The sequence below is a fragment of the Equus quagga genome, chromosome 8 (genome assembly GCF_021613505.1).
Source record: "Equus quagga isolate Etosha38 chromosome 8, UCLA_HA_Equagga_1.0, whole genome shotgun sequence".
NCBI classification, from domain to species: Eukaryota; Metazoa; Chordata; class Mammalia; order Perissodactyla; family Equidae; genus Equus; species Equus quagga.
Genome location: NC_060274.1, coordinates 36,955,544 through 36,975,134, shown reverse-complemented (window position 1 = coordinate 36,975,134; position 19,591 = coordinate 36,955,544). Strand labels below are relative to the sequence as shown.

Here is a 19,591-nt window from a genome sequence, read left to right as displayed (position 1 = left end):
TGCTATTTCCTTTCAAGGAATAAATAACTCGAGTCTCTAAGATTTTTAAAAACAGACAAGAAAAAACAAGCAAATGATGATACCTTGATATTTTATCTCTAGTTCTCCTTCCAATTACAGCCAAATTCTCATGCCCCCATATACTCCTCAAACCACTGGAATCTGGCTTATATCCTCACTGAAATTACTGAGGTAACCAATGACTTACCTTTGGCAGGGGGGAGAAAGAAAGAAAGAAAAAAATCACTATCTGTCATGACAATGTTGATCATGACACCCTTAAAAACATTTCCTAATGACTTCCACTACCTTTTTTTTCCTGATTATTTTCTCACTTCTATGGCTGTTTCTCAGTGCTCCTTAGTTCCTCTTCTTCATTACACTCATTCTCCCATAATAACTTAATTTATGCTTATGTGTGGCTTAAACTATTATCTAAACATTGATTAACCCCCAAAGTCACCCTCTCTCCTCCCAATTATCCAACATGCACCTTCAACACAATACAACTAAAACTATTAAGCTTTCTTTCCAAATCCACTCCCTTTCTCCTTAAACATACCCCATGATCAGGCATGGCAGCCACTGAAATAGCAGAAACTGTACACCAAGCCACTTACATGGTTATATATTTGGAAAGAAATGGGAATGAAAAGGACATAAAGGATCGCTTTCACATCGTCCTCTGTATGCCTCTCTACTGTTTCAAGTATTTCATATGTAAATTTTAAATATAAAGAGAGTATAGGTTAAAAAAAGCAATGCAATTGCATTGCAGAAAACTAAGAACTACAGAAAAGTTTAAATATGAACAAAACTGGAAATTATTACAAACCAAATTGTATGGTATGAAAAAACATTGTCAATTTCTTAATAAAAATGAAAAAGGTTGTACATATTTATTCTTACTCCAGTACTCCAACTGCTTAACTTCAAAGAATTACATTTAGAAAATCATGAGTGCTTAAGAAAGACTAATTAGATAAAGAAAATACTACCAACATTAATGCATACGTTTTTCATAAGAAAACATATTTCAAATGTTTCTTCAGGCACAGTATATGAGGAAACCGGTGTGGCCAATCATTACATGCATACTACAAAATAGGAGATTTCCTTTTTCTAGCCCCTAGGACAATAATGAATAATGAATAATTACACAGGCTCGTGTATAAGGGTCAACCAAAGCCATTCAGAATTTTTTTTGACACCAAAAATTAGACTCTGAGGGAAATAATTTTAATCAAAAAGTAAAACTAGGCATTTATGAAAAATTCACAGCTAACATCATTTTGTGGAGAAAGAGTAAATGCTTTCCCTACCTGATGAGGAACAAGACAAGGAAGTCCAATCTACCATTTCTAATCAACACTGTACTTGGGATTCTAGTCTTTGCAACTAGGCAAGAAAAAGAAATAAAAGGTATCTAGACTGGGGAAAAAAGAAGGAAAACTATCTCTATTTGCAGATGACATAATCTTGTATATTGAAAATCCTAAGGAATCCATTAAAAACTATTAGAACTAATAAGTCAGCAAGATGGTAGGATACATAATCAGTGTAAAAAAATCTATTGTAGTTCTATACGATAGCAATAAACAATCAAAATGAAATTATGGAAATAATTTCCATTACAATAGCTTTAAAAAGAGTACCTAGGAATAAATTTAACAAAAGAAGTGCAAGGACTGTACCCTTAAAACTTCCAAACACCACTGAAAATATTAAAGAAAACCTAAATAAATGGAAAGATATTCTATATTTGTCTATTAGATGATTTAACATTATTAAGATGGCAATACAGGCATACCTCGAAGACATCGAGGATTCAGTTCCAGACCACCTCAATAAAGTATTTCAATAAAGCAAGTCATACAAATTTTTTGGTTTCCCAGTGCATATAAAAGTTATGTTTACACTATATTGTAGTATACTTACACTACACTATACTGTATTCTATTAAATGTACAACAGCATTATCTCTAAAAAAATTTACATACTTTAATTACAAATTCTTATTGCTAAGAGGTGCTAACCATCATCCAAGCTTTCAGCAAGTCGTAATCTTTTTGCTGGTGGAGGGTCTTGTAAAAATCACATTATCTGGGAAGCGCAAAACAGCAAACGCAATGAAATGAGGTATGCCTGTATGCCAAATTGATCTCCAGATTCAACGCAACCCCCACGAAAATTCCAGCTGCCGTTTTTGCACATGTTGGCAAGCTGACCCTAAAATTCATGCGGAAATGCAAAGGACCTCCCAAAAACACAAAGTCAAAATGATCTAAAAGAAAAAGTTGGAGGGGCCGGCCCTGTGGTTAAGTCCGCGCGCCCTGCTTCGGAGGCCCAGGGTATCGCCGCTTTGCATCCTGGGTGCCGACATGGCACCGTTCATCAGGCCATATTGAAGCGGCATCCCACATGCCACAACTAGAAGGACTCACAACTAAAATATACAACTATATATGGGCAGATTTGGGGAGAAAAAGCAGAAAGAAGAAAAAGAAAAAGCTGGAGTACTCACACTTCCTGATTTCAAAAATCACTGCAAAGCTGGAATAATCAAAACTGTATAGTACTGGCATAAGGATACACATGTAAGTCATTGGAACAAAATTGAGAGTCCAGAAATAAACCCTCAAATTTATGATCAGTGGATTTTCAACAAGGGTGCCAATATAATCTGATGGAGAAAGAACAGTCTTTTCAACAAACGGTCTTGGGACTACTGAATAACCATTCAAAAGAAAGAAGTTGGACCTCTTTCTCTCATCACACACAAAAATTAACTCAAAATAGATCAAAGACCAAGATATAAGGGCCAAAACTATGAAACTCTTAAAAGAAAATATAGGAACCAGTCTTTGTCATCTTCGATTAAGCAAAGACTTCTTAGATATGACACCAAAGCACAAGCAACAAAAGAATAAAATAAACAACTTCATCAAAACTAAAAACTTCTGGGGGCTGGCCCCGTGACCGAGTGGTTAAGTTCGCACGCTCGGCTGCAGGCGGCCCAGTGTTTCGTAGGTTCGAATCCTGGGTGAGGACATGGCACTGCTCATCAAGCCACGCTGAGGTGGCATCCCACATGCCACAACTAGAAGAACCCACAACGAAGAATATACAACTGTGTACTGGGGGGCTTTGGGGAGAAAAAGGAAAAAAATAAAATCTTAAAAAGACTAAAAACTTCTGTGCTTTAATGACCATCAACAAAGTGATACAACGGGAGAAAACATTCGCAAATTCAGTATCTGTACCACAATTTATTAACTGCTCCCCTATTCACAGTACTTACATTGTTCCCAGTTTTTTCATTAGATAGGCATTATTCATCCCATTTTACAAGTAGAAAGACTAGGGCTTAAACAGCGTAAGTGAATGAATTGCTTGCTATTGCTCTGCTACAAAAGCACTAGAGTTAGCATCTAAATCCACATCAGTATAATTTCTAAGTCCTTGCTTTTTCCTTTATACTACATATTTACCCAGCAAACCCAAGGCACAAGATCTGCCAACGGGATAGTTGTCTTTTGGTTGTTCTGTTGACACCTCATCCTAGAAATAACTTTCTTTTCTTCTTTTGATCAAAGTCCACAGATGACAACCCAGCAGTTACATGACTTGTCCAAAGTTACACTGTTAGAACGGCCTAAGCAATTAGAAACAAGTTACTTGGGGAAGACTCTGTTTCTTTGTACTAAATTAAAATGGACTCTCCTGAAGAGTTCCTCTCTCTAGGAGAGGGAGAAACGTCACAAGTCATATTAAGGGACTTGTACCCAGAATATATAAAGAACTCTTAAGATTCAACAATAAGAAAACAATTTGATTTTAAAACAGGCAAATGATTTGAATAAATTTCCTCCGAAAAAAATATACAAATGGCCAATAAACACCTGAAAAGAAGCTCAACATCATTAGTCACTAGGGAAACGTAACTCAAAAGCACAATGAGATACCACTTTAAACAGCAGGACAGCTATCATCAAAAAAGACAACTATTGTCAAAGATGTGGAGAGATTGGAACCCTCATATGTTGCTGGTCAGAATATAAAAATGATGCAGCCACCTTGGGAAACAGTTTGGTAGTTCCTTAAAATGTTAAACATACAATTATCACATGACCCAGAAATTCTGCTAAGTATATACCCAAGAGAAACAAAACATATCTCCATGCAAAAGTTGTACACACACGTTCATAGGAGCATAATTCACAATAACAGCCAAAAAGTACAAACAACCCAAATGTCCACCAACTGACAAAAAAAGGTGGTATATATCCATACAATGGAATACTACTTTGCCATAAAAAGGAATGAAGTACTGATACATGCTACAACATGAATGAACCTTAAAAACATTATGATTAAGTAAAAGAAGCCAGTCACAAAAGACCATGAATTGCATGATTCCATTTATATGAAATGTCCAGAATAGGCAAATCCAGAGAGACAGAAAGTAGACTGGTAGCTGCCACAGACTTGGGGAGAGACTATTAATAGGCCCTGAGTTTCATTCTGGGGTGATTAAAATATTCTAAAATTAGTGGTGATGGCTACATAACTCTGTGAATCTACTGAAGACCACTTACCGTACCATTTAAAATTGTACGTTAATGTGAATTATATCTCAAAAAAGATGTTATTTTAAAACTAGAAAAAACAACAAATCTGAAATGTTTTGTGTTTATTCTAAAAGCATACTTCCTTTCCTTTATGTTCCTATGCAACATTAAAAGTTAAAAAAATAAAAGACACATGGCTGACTTTTTGCAGATCTGCTCAGGCAAACAAGTTCTAGTCCACTGAACATATAAACTGTTTGTCTTCATGTTTCAGTGAACCATGCCCTGAGATATGTTTTTGAAAAGAGAAAAAGGAAAGATGATGAGAAGAGTAGAGGGAGGGCTTGATACTTGATCTGCACAAAGGCACATACGTTTGATTGCTCTAGCTCTAGTCATTATGAATTTACTCATAGGCCAATATCAGACCCTGTTAAGAGGATTTTTTTTAAGTTCTGAGCTGCTGGATATTTTCTTACCCAAATCAACTTACTATCATTTGCTGGCCATCTATTACCTATCACATGCTGTGGTAGGTGCTTAAGAGACACTAAGACTGAAAAAAGAACCTCATGGGAGTTAAAACCCAGTGGCTGAAGTAAAAACAAAATATTAGGGAAATTCTCACCGAACTATGCAAGCCAGAATAGAATAAGTCCAAGTATTTTGGGGGGGCAGGGGGTGGGGGCGGGGGGGAGTCCATGCAGAATTCCATACCCAGCAAAAATATCTTTCAAAAATGGAGACTTCTTCAGACAAACGAAATAGGGGACCTGCATTATAAGAAATGTTCAATTCCTCTGCCCAGATGAAAATACTACAGTGAAAGTTGGATCTACACAAAGAAATGAGAAGTGTTTGAAAAGGTATATATTAAAAAGATATAAGTGACTTCTTTCATTTTTTAATTTCATGTCTATATATAATACACACAGTCATAAATATGTAAAAATGAAACGTGACAAAAATAATACAAAAGAGAAGAAAATGGAAGTATGCTCTTGTAACGTTATACATGAATGTAGACTGTGATGAATTGAAGATGTGTTTTATAAAACCAAGGAGAAAATCTTTGTGACTGTGAGGCAAAGTTTTTGCAGGTCACAAAAAAAACACAAATTATAAAAGAAAAAATTGCTAAACTGGATTTCATCAAAATTTAAAACTTCTGTTCTTCGAAATTACTGTTAAGGAAAGGTAAGCCACAGACGGAGAAGAAACATTTGCAAAACGTGTATTTGATAAAAAGCTTGTATCCAGAATATGTACAGAACTCTTACAACTCCTAAGACAAACCACCCAATTCATAAAGAATAGGGACAGCACATTTAAAGAGACTTCACAAAACATATAAAGAACAAATAAGCAAAGGGAAAGGTACTCAACATTATCAGTCATCAGGGAATTGCAAATAAAACCACAATGATATACCACTACACATCCACCAGAACAGCTAAAATCAAAGACTGACAAAAACTAAGTCTTAGGATGTGAAACAACTGGAATATTCGTACTCTGCTCAGCAGAATGCAAAATGGTACAGCCATTTTAGAAAGCAGGCTGGCATTTTCTTCTGAAGTCAAATATTCACTTACCATACAACACAGCAATCCCACTCCTAGTTTACTCACAAGAAATTTAAAACAAAAATCTCTATTCAAATGGTTACAGCAGCTTTGTTCATAACAGCCAAAAACTGGAAACAACTCAAATGCTCATCAACTGGGTGAACAGATAAGCAAATTATGGCATACTCCATACATGGAATACTACTCAGCAATAGAAAGGAACAAACCACTCAACATGCCACATCAATGAATCTCAAAAGTATGCTAAGAGAAAAGCAGACACCAAAGAATACATACTGTATAATTCTATTTACATGAAGTTCAAGAAAGGTAAAACTAATGTGATAAAAAGCAGATTAGCGGTTGCCAAAGATCACAGGTAAGAGAAGGAGATAAACTGCAAAGGGGCACAGGGGACTTTTTGTGGCGATGGAAATGTCCTTTATCATGATTGTGGTGGTGGTTACACAAGTATATCTATCTGTCAAAACGCATTAATTGTGTACTTAAAAACTGTGAATTATATTGTATGTAAATTATACCTCAATAAAACTTGTTTTTTAAAAAATGAATGAATGAAATATGACCAATGCACCTAAAAGTGGGGGGAAGTGTGGGGAGGACCACTCTAATTAATGCAAGCCTGGATGTAAAAGGCATTCATAAAAGTGATCTCACTACTAAAGGCGTTAGGAGAAATCACTTCTGGATGAGATTACTGAAGGCTTCATAGATAAAATGACACCTGAACTATGATTAGAAGAACAGGCAATTAGGATTGGCCAATTGAGGGAAGGGCATAAACTAAGGTATAAGGGCTTACAACTGCATGTTTTTAAAATAGTAAGGAGTCCAGTTTGTATTGTGATCAGCACATATGGTAAGAAATAAGGGTAGTTTTGATCAGTCTGGAGTGGGGAATCTTAAGTGCCCAGTTCAAGAATTTGATTCTATAAATAAATTTTATAGAAAAATGACAGAACCAGAGTGGTATTTTAAGATTAATTTGAATGCAGAAAACAGAAGAGGCTTGAACAGGAAAAGTCCCAAAGCTAGCTGACCCAACAATAAGGACGTAAGCTAAGGAGTCTTAACTAAATAAGAGTGGACTAAAGACCACTGCAAAAGGACAGACAAAACAAGCAATTCATTACAAGTGGGGAGGGAGAAGAGATAAGACTTATTGAAATTTTGGCACTGGGTGTCTGGGAGAAACTACTGCTACTTAAAATGTGCCTATGTGCAAATCAAAAACTTCTTAAAACAAAACATTACATAAACAAGATTAAAAGACAAACTCATGACAAATACTTGCTAATGCTACTAAAAAAAACAGTTAATGTTTCCAATACACAAAGAGCTCTTATAAACTAACAAGGAAAACAACAATCAGAAAAATGAATCAAGAAACTAGAACATCCAATAAACGGATGAAAATAAATTCAACCTTATTACATATTAGAGAAATGCAAATGAAAAAAATAATGGGATATTTGACAACTCCAAGTGATGATCGGACTGAGGAAATGGGCACTCTCACACTGTTGGGAAATATTAATTGGTAGAAGATTTCTTAAGGGCAATATGACAGTATATTGAAATTACAAATGTGTATACCATTTTTGACCCCAAAAATTTTACCCCTGGGAAGTCCAATCAAGAGGAAAGAATGGGACAAACGCAAATAAAAAACATCTGCAACAGATACACACACATTGCAAAAACAAAAAATAAAAAAACTAAGTCTAGCAAAATGGACTTGGCCAAACAAGTTATAGTATATCCATACAACAGAATACTAGGAGTCGGTAGAAAAAATATACACCATGTAGTAAGGGTACAAAATAGCATTGTAATATGTTCCTATTTATGTAAAATCTTATGCCCTTATGCACATATGCATACAGAAATCCAGAAGAATGTTCATCAAAATGTCAAGGGTGATCATCTCAGGAGGGTGGGTTCAGGGGATTTGAAATCTCTTACACTTTTCTGTACTAACTGCAATTTCTACCATGAGCCTCTATTATCTTTGCAAACAGGTGAAAAATAATGAAGAGAAATATCAGAAATGACTCCAAGACACCTGAAATAATTAATTAAATGTTAGACAAACTAAGTCTGGAGTGTCAATAAAATATCTCAGTGAAAGTGCCCCTCTGCAACTGAAAATGCAGAAAGAGAAAAGTGGGGAGGCATGCAGCCTATTGACTACCTTTAGTTTTCAGTTCCTCTCACTACCTTTTCATTTCCATTTTATGTAAATTCCAGTTTTTAACCTAGATTTTATCCTCTAATCTACATTCATTTTATTTTCCAAATATATTAAGAACACTAGATTCTCCCACAATATAGATGTGCAGAAATTCAAGGAACAAAAATCACTGCAAACAAGAAATACTCCTGGTTCCAGGTGATACTTCTGCTTCCAACATCCACTTTAAAGTCTACAAATATCTAAATATGAAACAAAGCCAACCAAAAACAAAAATAACAAAAACTTAAGCGATATTCATAGAAAAAGAGAAAAGAGTAAAATGATCTTAAATATGGATATAAGCAATATTCTCAACTGGCTTTTCAGAAATAGCTACAATTTTTCAAGGTTAGGAAACAAGAGCTTGACATACAGTCTACTTGGAAAATTCTGACCAAGAAGAACGGATCACTTATCCTGATCAGGACAAGAGAGTGCAAATATAAACACTAGAACTGAAGTTATTCTATTCACACTAAAAACGACTCCCAGCATCCTCAACTAATCCAGTAAAGCAGACGCTAGAACAGAGAGGTTCTTAATTTTTCTCCTTATAAATTAAAACAATTACTTCCCCCATCCTAGAGCACAGGTGAACCAAAATAGCAAGCAAGTGTAGAGATATAATCGGTACCTGTGCAAAAGCTGGTTTTCATTAATCTATGGAGAAAAATGCTATTTAAATTAATTCAACCACTAAAAAATACACATTGGAATCTGTCCTCTGGAAGCTCAAAATCTACCAGGGAAAACAGAAATGTAGCCAGACAAATAATTAGAATATTAAGTAAAATTTTTAAAAGCTCTATAACAAAGATAAAGCAAACTGCTGTAGGAATATAAGAAAAGGAATTAGGAGCCTGCCCAGTGGCTGGCGTAGTGGTTAAGTCTGCGCGCTCAGCTTTGGTGGCCCAGATCCCAGGTGCAGACTTCGGTCGTCAAACCACACTATGGCGGCATCCCACATACAAATAATAGATGAAGACTGGCATGGATGTTAACTCAGGGACAATCTTCCTCAAGCAAAAAGAGGACGACTGGCAAAGATGTTAGCTTAGGGCCAATCTTGCTCAAAAAAAAAAAAAAAGAAAAGGAAGTAACTTGTTCTAGATGAGTGAAGAAAGGGTCTCAAGATGGTAGAATTTGGGCTGGGTTTTGAATGCAACGCTGGAGGCACAGAAGGGAAAAAAGGTCATTTCAACCTAAAAGAACATCAATAGTAAAAATATAGAGAAATAGAAGTGCCTCTAAAAATACCATTCTGATAGAATGGGGCCAGATCATAAAAGGCATTACCTGATGATGCATTAGTAAGTTGAGACTTAATTCTATATAATGGAAGTGACACAATCTAACCAAGATTTTAAGAATACTCTCCTAAGAAAGAATGAACTAGGGAGAAAAGAATGGATGAACAGGGAAGAAAAGAATGATAAGAGGGAGTCTAAAAATGAAGGCCTGAACTAAGATGCTAGAAATGGAAATGGGATAAATATTAGTGTTACAACAAACATGTGATAAGGACTGAGTAGACATAAATGTCAGGTAAGGTTTGGTCAGAGAAGGAGCAAAACACAAAAACATCTTGAGAATGAAAGGCGTGATTACAGATTTGGAGACTTAAGACAGTTCACCTAAATTTCCGTCCCTTCTGAGTGTCCCGCATTTATTCTAGTACCCTATATTTTTGACACATTTTAAAAGCATTTAAGAATTCCATTCATCTAAGGATACTCATAACTTACATCTATTAAGTACATATCAAATCACTAGCATTTTATGAGTGATAAGAGCTTTTTTTTAAAGTATGGAATGTCTTCATTTTATATATTTTTGAATACTGATTTTTAGGACAAAACACTAAAGAATCCACAACAGAGGTATCCTATATCATATGCAAGTGAATACTAGTAAGTTCATTTATTTACATCTAGTGTCCATCCATTTTCAGATTCTCAGGGTCTCAATATTATTCCATAATGGAGGCTTCTGCTGTTTCTTGGTGGAACAGAACTACCACAGGTTCAGAAACAGAACCAATTATATTTAACAATTTATTGTATGGATTCTAACTGATCTGACGTGAATGACTTTAGATCAAGATATCCCACCGCCAAACAATCATCAATAACTAAAGGTAATTCCTGCCTTCAAGAAATGTTTTCAGCCTCATACTCACAAAACCTACAAATTAATAAAGACAAAATGAGCTAAAAGAATCTAAAAGAATTCATTTTTTTAAATCCTCAAAATGCTGCAAAGATGGCCAGGAAATGGAAATTAATAAATAAATACCAAACAGGGATTGAAATTTAGCAAAAGAGATCATTACCTGAGGTGGTCAGCTCCCCTGAATGCCAGGTGAGGTTCAATGCAGCACAGTATCAAGAGCATGTACTTCGGAATCAGCCCAGGGTTTGAATCCAAGCCAACCATGGAACAAATCACTTAACTTTTGAGAGCTTCCATTTCCCAATCTACCAGCAGGAATATCTCCGACTACCACGTAGGTTTTGGGGGTAAATGTGTATTTATCAATGCCTGGCACATAGTAGAACCCAAATGTCAGTACCATTCTCTGCCTTTCCTCAACAGTCCCTCTCTTCAGTACAGCCTCACGTTTACTATAGGGCCAATCAACAAAAGTATGTGTCTTCGCGTACCCCAACAGTCAACTGGTAAAGAAAATATGGTAAACCGGTTAGAAAGGAGAAAAAGAAAAGCTAAGAAGGGACTGATGAAAAGAAAAGCAGGAGCAGAGGACTGAAGATTCAGATGAAGGCAAAGAGCAGGTGAAGCAGAAGTCAACAAAATGGAGAGGATTTATCCTAGGAACTAACACTGAGAAAAATCTTCATGCCATGGTTTCAACACTATTTTGAACGTGTACGCATTTCCTTAAAAATATCTACGCTGACAATCCATTAATACATAAGCTCCATGTGGGCTGGAAAAAGATCACACTGCTATTTCCTACAGCACAACACATAGTCTATATACGAAATACTTACGTAATCCAGGCCCACAATAATATTTCATATGCTCAGTAAACTAAACTCCACCATCTCTTCATTTACCCATTCAACAGTTATTCGTAGTCTACTTGTGCCAGATACTATGCTGAGCACTAGGAATACAATGGTGGGCAAGACAGACTAGTTGCCTTCACAGAGCTCACAGTGCAGCAGTCTATTCATTAAACAGCATGGGCCACCTACCACAATGACTAAAGTCTGAAAGTAAATAAAACTTTCTGCATTAATTTGGACAAGTGAGTTCAATTAATCGCTCCTAAATAGTAACAATACATTTGCTATATTTAAAAATCTTAAAGTTTTCCAATCAACTATTTTAGCTGTAAATTCTGGGCCCCACGTTTTAAGCAGGGTATTTGACAAACTAGATATAACGCAAAAATCTAAAATCCATACCTTATGAAAAATGACTTTTTTGGCCCAGAGAAGGAAAGACTCAGAAGACATGGCAACTATCTTTGCATTTTAAAGAGGCAGCATACAGGTTTGCCCTGTATCATTCCAAAGGGTTAAACCTGAACCAATGGGTAGAAGTTACATGGAGGCAGATTTCTGTTTCAGTATGAAGAATTCTAACAATTCAAGCTATTCGATAATAATTCAACCACGTTACACTTCTCTATAGTCTATAATGTTTCTATACAAAATACAAATTTTCATTTAATCCATGAAATAACCAAACAAAACAAATATTTTCCCTGTTAACGTTTAGGAAACTGAGTCTCCTCGTTAAACAGTGGGCAACGGAGGACTAGAACTCAAGTCCCAAATCTAATGGAAGAGGCTGTCTCAAAGTAATGTCTTCCCACCTCTAGATGTGTTCAGGCACACATCAAATGGCCAGCTGTCAGTAATGCTGGCCAAGATATTTTAAAGGTTCTTCCAAATCCAACCCTTTAGATACACTGGTGGGTCAATCTAACACCATGAAAAGATTCAGTAATGAACGGTCCTCTAGAATGCAAGCTTCCTGAGGGCAAGGAACTTGTCTTCCTTTACTGCTATATTCCAGTCCCTAAAACAGTAGCCAGCATATAATATACGCTCAATAATTATTTGCTAAATGGGAATAATCCTAATCATACACGCGACTACTACATAATATATACAAAATACACAGCACTATACTAAAAATTGCTATCTAAAGTCCTGAAACTTAACCAGTCTTCAAAAACAAATTCAGCTGCAAAATCTGCAAACATTCTGGCAAACCTGAACTATTTTCACTAGCAGTAAAATATATGGTTTTATAAAGGCTAAATTTGGTGAAATGAGGTTTCAATGTTGATAGTCTTCGCATAAGGCATCAACTGGCATTTCAAGTGTGCTGGACCACTGTAAGGAAGAGATTTATACAGCTGTCTTGGTTTAAAGACAAACCCACACCCAGATCTCTACTCGCATCACATCTTTACATTCACCAGGCTGACGCTTCAAAGAAATCTGCTAATTTTACAGGTCCACATACTATACTGAGATTCAACATAACTCATAGTTACACGTACTCAGCTTCAGCTGGGCATTACTGAAAACTAACACCAATAGGAAAAACAACACCAATGCAAACGTCACTTTGTAACACCTCAACTACAAGGCCTAGAATTTCCAAACATCTCAAGGAACATAAGAACCTGCAAAACACTCAAAAGTCATTTTTAATTCACTTGGTTTTAACACACAAGTATATATCAATGCCCACACTTTCTTTTGGAGAAAAGTATCACATAATAAACAAAACAGCTACATAAAGGATTTACTCCAACTTCACTAGACTAAATTATACCGTTTAAACATTTCTAAACGAAGATCCTCATATTTAAAGGTCTAGTTAACTATAAAGCGTGAATAGTAACTTAAAAAAATAGTAGTAAACAGTTAACAGTGTAAATTTACTAAGCCACTCACTTGGTTACACTGGATTACAACAACCAGATTCTATTTATGTTATTAGCAACTGGGTGTCATCACAAACCAACATAGAAACCAAAATCTTGTCATTTTTTTCTACTTTTTAAAATTATGACTTTCAAATACCACGTAAAGACTATTCCACACAAGAACATCACAAACTGGGTCTCTCTCTTATCTCCAGAATTTGGAACTATAAGCTCCCACAGAAGCTTTTCACATACCACAAGAACACACTTACAGACGGGCTGCTTTTCCCATCGCTGTATGAATCATACGAAACATTTGCAACCCCTGTCTAACTGACATCGACACGTGATGCTGCTTCTCCTTCACAACACTTAGTCCCTGAACTGCAGTCCCTTCCGAAGTCTCCAACAACGGAACCTCTTCAGAGAGCTCCCAAAATGACGACAAATTAAACCCCCTCCAGGTTTGCCCGAAGCAAGCGTGCTGGAAAAGCAAAACGCAGCTGAGAGAAACCTGTTAATGCATCAACGCAACAAGTTCAAAACTTGGAACTCTTCCCTAGAACCTTCCCTGCCGGGCGGGGAGAAGAGCCCTGCCGGACCTGTTGCTTTGTCCCCGGCGCCCCGAAAGGTCCGGCAGCACCGGCGCGCGAAAACGCCTGGCGCCCGCGGCCCACTCTGCGGCGCGGCCCCCGTCCCCGCAGCTGCCCTGGGCGGCTGGGGAGAGGCGCTCCCCACTCGGCCCGCCTCCGGGGGACCTGGCGGCCGGCCACCGGCGCACGTGAGGCCGGCGGACTCACCTGAGGACCGGGCTGTAGGGGCTCCGGGAGCGGCGCCAGCTGCTGCTGCTGTAGGGGCTGGGGGACACGTCGCCGCCGCGCTCGTAGGAACTGTGGCGGCTGTAGCTGGGGGAGCGGCGGCGGCTGTAGGGGCTCGGGGAGCGGGGGAGCCGCCGAGAATAGGGGCTGCTGCCACCTCCCGCCGGGCTGGGGGACTTGCGGCTCCTCAGGCTCTGCGAGGCCCTGTGGGACACCGGGCTGTCGTCCCGGCCGCCCAGCGGGCTCAGCGAGCGCTGCCGCCGCCTGTAGGCCTTGGGCTCGCTCTTGTCCTCCCGGTAGGCCTTGGGCGGCTCCTTGTAGGCCGAAGGCGGCTCCTTGGACGACTTAGTCCGGCTCCGGTGGCCCTTGGGGTCCCGGTCCTTGCGGCTGCTGCTGCTGCTGGACGTGGCCGAGGCGCTCTTCCGGCGGCCGCCGCTGCTGCTGCTGCTGCCGCTCTTGGCCGCCTCGGCCCGCTCCTCGCCGCTGTGGCTGTGGCTGTGGCGGCTGCGGGACTTGGAGGCCTCGCCGCCGCCGCGCTGCCCGTCCCGCCGCCGGTGCTCGCGGTGGCGCTCCTTGCTGCGGCCGCTGCTGCGGCGGCGGTCCCGCCGGGGCCTGCGCTCCGAGCCCTCCCCGCGCCGCTGGGTGCCGGAGGACGAGGCCGGACTCCCGCCGCTGCCCCCCGTTCCCCCGGCAGCCGTCGCCGCCGTTGCCGCGCTGGCCCCCCCCAGCAGCAGCCCCTGCTCGGACTGGGAGCTCACATCCTCGTATTCCACCAGCGGGGTCACACCCCCGCCGCTACTGGCACCGCCACCGCCGTCCTGCTGCGGCTGGGGCAGCGAGAAGACCCGACGCTTCTCCGCCTCCTGCCCGGCGCGGGGCCCGCGGCGCCGCTTCTGCCGCCCTCCTGGGCGCCTCTTGCCTCTCGCCAGCCGCTTGACCTCCAGAGGGGGGGCCCGGCTGAAGCAAGAGGAGGAGGCCGCGGCGGCGGCGGCTGCGGCGGCGGCCGTGCCGGGAGCAGCCAGGAAGAGCAGAGGCGGCGGGGGCGGCGGCGGTTGCAGGAGCTGCGGCTGCAGGAGCGGCAACAGCAGCGGCGGCTGCTGAGGGGACAGGAATCGCCTCCGCTTGCGGCGTTCCTCCAACTTCTTCTCCGCCCAGCTCAGGCCCCCGCCTCCCCCCAGCGCCGTGTCCGAGCTGCTCGGCATCGCCTAGAGCCCGCCGCAGAGCGCGGCGCGGGTGCGGCCTCCTCCGGCTCAGATCCCGGCCATCTCCCCCGCCGGAAACGGGAACGGCGGCGGCGGCGGAGGGACACCGAGCACAAGGGCCGGCCTGGAGCCGCGCCACGATAATCCGGGTCGGGACTCGGGTCCCTGGCTTCCAGGTCGCGGAGGGGTCCGCAGCGGCCTCCGGGCCTGACGGAGGCAGCAATCCGGGCGGCCGAGCTCGCGATCGCGTTCGTCGTCCTCGCCTCAGCAGCAAACCCCCCAGATGCGCCGGGCGCTGACCTGCGGGGGAGTCCGGAGTCCTCCAAGTGCCCCCGCGGCGGGGGAGCGGCCTCGGCCGCGCTCTCGGCTCGGGCAGCGCAACGCGGAAGTACCACCTTCGTCGCCGCTTCACTCCATCGCGCCCCGACGCTGGGTGCGAGTTCAGGGGAGGAGAGTGGGCGAGACAACAACACGCCTCCGCCGCCTCCTCCTGCGCGTCGACGTCCTTCTCTGTGGTGGCGGCGACACACGGCGGGCGCCTCGGAAGTGGCCTGGGCCTGACAACAACTCCCGGCCTAGGGCCTCGCGCACTCTGCGGCCCGCAGGGACGGGCGGCGGGGCGGGGCAAGGCGGGGGCGACCGGGCTGCGGCTCACGGTTGGGGCAGCGAGTGTGCGGGGCTGGGCGGGGGGCTGTTTCCGGGGAGATGGGGGCGGGGGGCGTTTCTGAGTCTGTGGCGGTGGGTACGGGCCCTGACTTTCTTCCTCCTTCGCCGCCGCCGCCGCGAGCAGAGGTGGCGGAGCTGCCCCTTTTCTCCGCTCCCCCCCCTCCACGAGGAGGCTCCTAGTGTGCGCGGCCGGCCCGGCTCGCTCCTCCCCTTCCCTCTCGCTCCTCGTCAGGAGGAGGGAGGGCGACGGGACTCGCTGGTTGGGCCCTAACCTCCACAACCCCTCCTTCTCGCCTCGCTCTTTCGGCCTTTCCCCTCGGCCCCAACGCAAGGCTGGGGGCGCGCACGCACGTCACGCTCCGAGAAAGCCGAAGGCGAGTGGTGTCAGGGGCAAAGGAGGCGGGAACAAAGTTGCCGCGCACCGGCGTGCTCGCTCCCGCCAAGCGACCGGCGTCCGGACCGGAAGTGGCGTAACGTAGAAACGGCTCCACTTCCGGCGAAGGTGGGACTATGTGTGAAGAAGGGTGAAAGAAAGGAGAGGAGTTGTGCGCCGCCCACTCTTGTCGCTTGAGACTCTCGCAGTGGTGGCACGGCGGTCGTGCCTGTTGCTGGCGTCCAGGGCGCGATGCCGGCTCCGGCCCTTCGCGGGTGCCGCACCGCCTGCCTGTTAAAGGTCACGGCAAGAGCAAGAACCTGGAGACTCGGGAGTAATGCCGTTACTGGCCGCCTGGGCCGGGTCGTCACCCCTCGTTTGCTCTCAGTCGAGCTCCGGGGTTGGAACAGCTGCGAGAGAAGAGAGGGCACTCTGCAAAAGAGGGCGGAGGTGGCGTTAGCTTAAACCGTCTCACGGACACCCGAGTCCCAGGCCCTAGCTTAGGCTAAAACCACAGCGGAATCACAGTTTTGAGCTTCGAGAACACTGAAATTTACAAAAAGAAAAAAAAAAAAAAGCCTTAGATTAATCCGGGGAGTGTATGAAACATCAAAGGGACTGCTGAAAATCCCAGAATTATTACCAGCGGCCTTGAAGTCAAACATCTTGCTCAAATGAGGGCCGCCCTCTTGGCACTTCACCCACTTTCACCTTAATATCTAAACCTGTAGGGCTGCCAAACATAACCATTCACTGCCCTCGAGTCTCATTTCTTGCCTTACCCGAGCTTGCCTTTCACTTATAGACTGGACCCTTAGGATAATTAGATTAAAATCTGAATTGCTTGTTGGCTTTTAATATGGTTGAGAAGAAAAGCTAAGCCGTCCTGTCAATGGCTACATGTAGTCACCCCAGTTCAAGTTTATTTGTTCAGACCATCAGTTGGTCCTTAGTGGCTTTTTTTTCTTTTTTCTGAAGAAGATTGGCCCTAAGCTAACATCTGTGCCGGTCTTTCTCTATTTTGTGTGTGGGAGGCGGCCACCGCGTAGCTTGATGAGCAGTGCTAGGTCTGTACCTAGGATCTGAACCCAGGCACCTGGCCGCAGAAGTGGAGCACAGGAACTTAACCCCTATGCCATGCAGGTCATCACTTGATATCCGTCCATCATTCATGCTTTAGTGTAAATTTTAATTGGCTTGACATCCACTAACACTGTCTCAGACTGGACTGATCTAAGCTAAAAGCAGATTTCACTGAAAGAGTGAATACAAAGCGTGTTTGTTTGCTGAAGGATAAAGGAAGCAGCAAGGAAAAGGTAATCTTGAAGTCAAAGCTGTGCCCAGGAGGATAGGCGTGGGTGGACCACACAGTGGGACCTGCTGTGCAGCCAGAAGGAAGTGGTAAGGGCATTGGGAAACTGAACAGAAAAGTAAGGGGCAGGGCGGCTGAAACAAATTTCTCCTTGGCAGTTTTGCTGTGTGAAGATCCCATAGCCAGCCTCCTGCTGAAGACCGCTTAGCAAGTGGCTTTTTCCAAAAAGTAGGATCAACCTGCCCCATCATGCTACTTCGAAAAGCCTGGAGTAACAGAACAAGGAGAGCAAAATAAGAGGTTTGTCTGGCAGTTCCTCTCATCTATACCCAATTCCACTTGAGAATGTCATCTTCTGCCCTACACTTGCACAGAAAACTTGATCCATAAATGGATAGCTTCCGGTCCAGGTTGCAAATAGAAAACACGTACTAAAATATTTTTAGTGGGGTTCTGCCACCCACATCTTTCCACAAAGATCATGTCTTGGGGAGAATAGGGAGGAGAGGAAGAAATGAAGCATTTTGAGCTCCCCAAAGATACCTACCCACATGCATTGAAATACTAATAATTAATAGCGTCCAAACTCCAAAAAATGAGAAAGGCCTTTAAATTAGAAGCCATCTGTTTCTATAAGCTTGTCCACTTGCCATCCTATAAAGACATTTGAAATTGGTACTTGGGACTATATTTTAGTATTTTGATGTTTGCGTGTTATAATTTATTGTCTCCTGGTTAAAAAAAAAAAAGAGGTGGTAAGTTTTTTTGCTTTGTTTGTTTATCTAACAGGTTGCATCATACTATATCAGCTGTTCTTAAAGTGTGGCCTGAGACTAAAACCTTTTCAATGGATCATGTAATGCAGTCAAACTACTTTCATAATGATAATAACATGATTTGTCTTTATCATTCTCATTCTTTCATGAGTGTACAATGGAGTTTTCCAGAAGCAACATGACGTGATGACATCATCGTTCTGAGGGCTAATGGAATGTGTGCTTGTGTGTTCATACGTTTTCTAGAATGTTCTGAGATCTTAGGTTTCTGAAATGTATAAACATTTCAAATATCTGCATAACTCAGTGAACCAATATTTTCCAAATGACTAGTAGATGATGTTACAAAATCATGAGTAGAAGATTCATTCAAAGTGCAAAACAGACTGATGGGTTTTCATGTAACAGTGCAAAAAGTTCATAGATATGATTTCAGATTCCGCTTTACAACTAACCTTTAAGAAACTGTTGGGGAGTTTTGTTGTAATATCAGAAAATAACCGCAGTTAGGGGCTGGCCCCGTGGCCGAGCGGTTGAGTTCGCGCGCTCCGCTGCAGGCGGCCCAGTGTTTCATTGGTTCGAATCCTGGGCGCGAACATGACACTGCTCATCAAACCACGCTGAGGCAGTGTCCCACATGCCACAACTAGAAGGACCCACAACGAAGAATACACAACTATGTACCGGGGGGGTTTGGGGAGAAAAAGGAAAAAATAAAATCTTAAAAAAAATAAAAAAAATAAAAATAACCGCAGTTATCTGGAAAGGCTATTAAAAAACTCCCTCCCTTTTCCAACAGCATATCTTATTCATATATTTCCACCAAAACAACATATTGCAACCACTTTCACTTACATTAAACCAGCCAATAAAGAGATTTGCAGAAAGGTAAAACAATAATCTTCTGATTTTGTTTTGTTTTGTTTTGTTTTGTAAAGATAGTTACTTTCATTTGAATGGTTAGTTGTGTTAATATATGATAGGGTTATAGTTATTTTTAATGAATATTTTTAAATTTTCTCCATTTTTATTTCTAATAGCAATAGATATAACACATATAAACAAAAACTCTTTGTGGTCCTCAAAAATTTTTAAGACTGTAAAGGGATCTTCAGACCAAAACCTTTGAGAAATGC

At 42.2% G+C, this 19,591-nt stretch overlaps 1 protein-coding gene across 2 annotated transcripts in view; it reads right to left on the bottom strand.

The window, feature by feature from the left end:
• CDK13 (cyclin dependent kinase 13) overlaps window positions 1-15,459 on the bottom strand; it is a 108,863-nt gene extending 93,404 nt beyond the window's left edge. For both annotated transcript variants that reach the window (XM_046669133.1, XM_046669134.1), the window contains exon 1: window positions 14,109-15,459. In XM_046669133.1, the coding sequence (XP_046525089.1) occupies window positions 14,109-15,328 (1,220 nt within the window). In that variant the 5' untranslated portion in view covers window positions 15,329-15,459. The remainder of the gene's footprint in view (window positions 1-14,108) is intronic.
• Window positions 15,460-19,591: the final 4,132 nt, after the last annotated feature.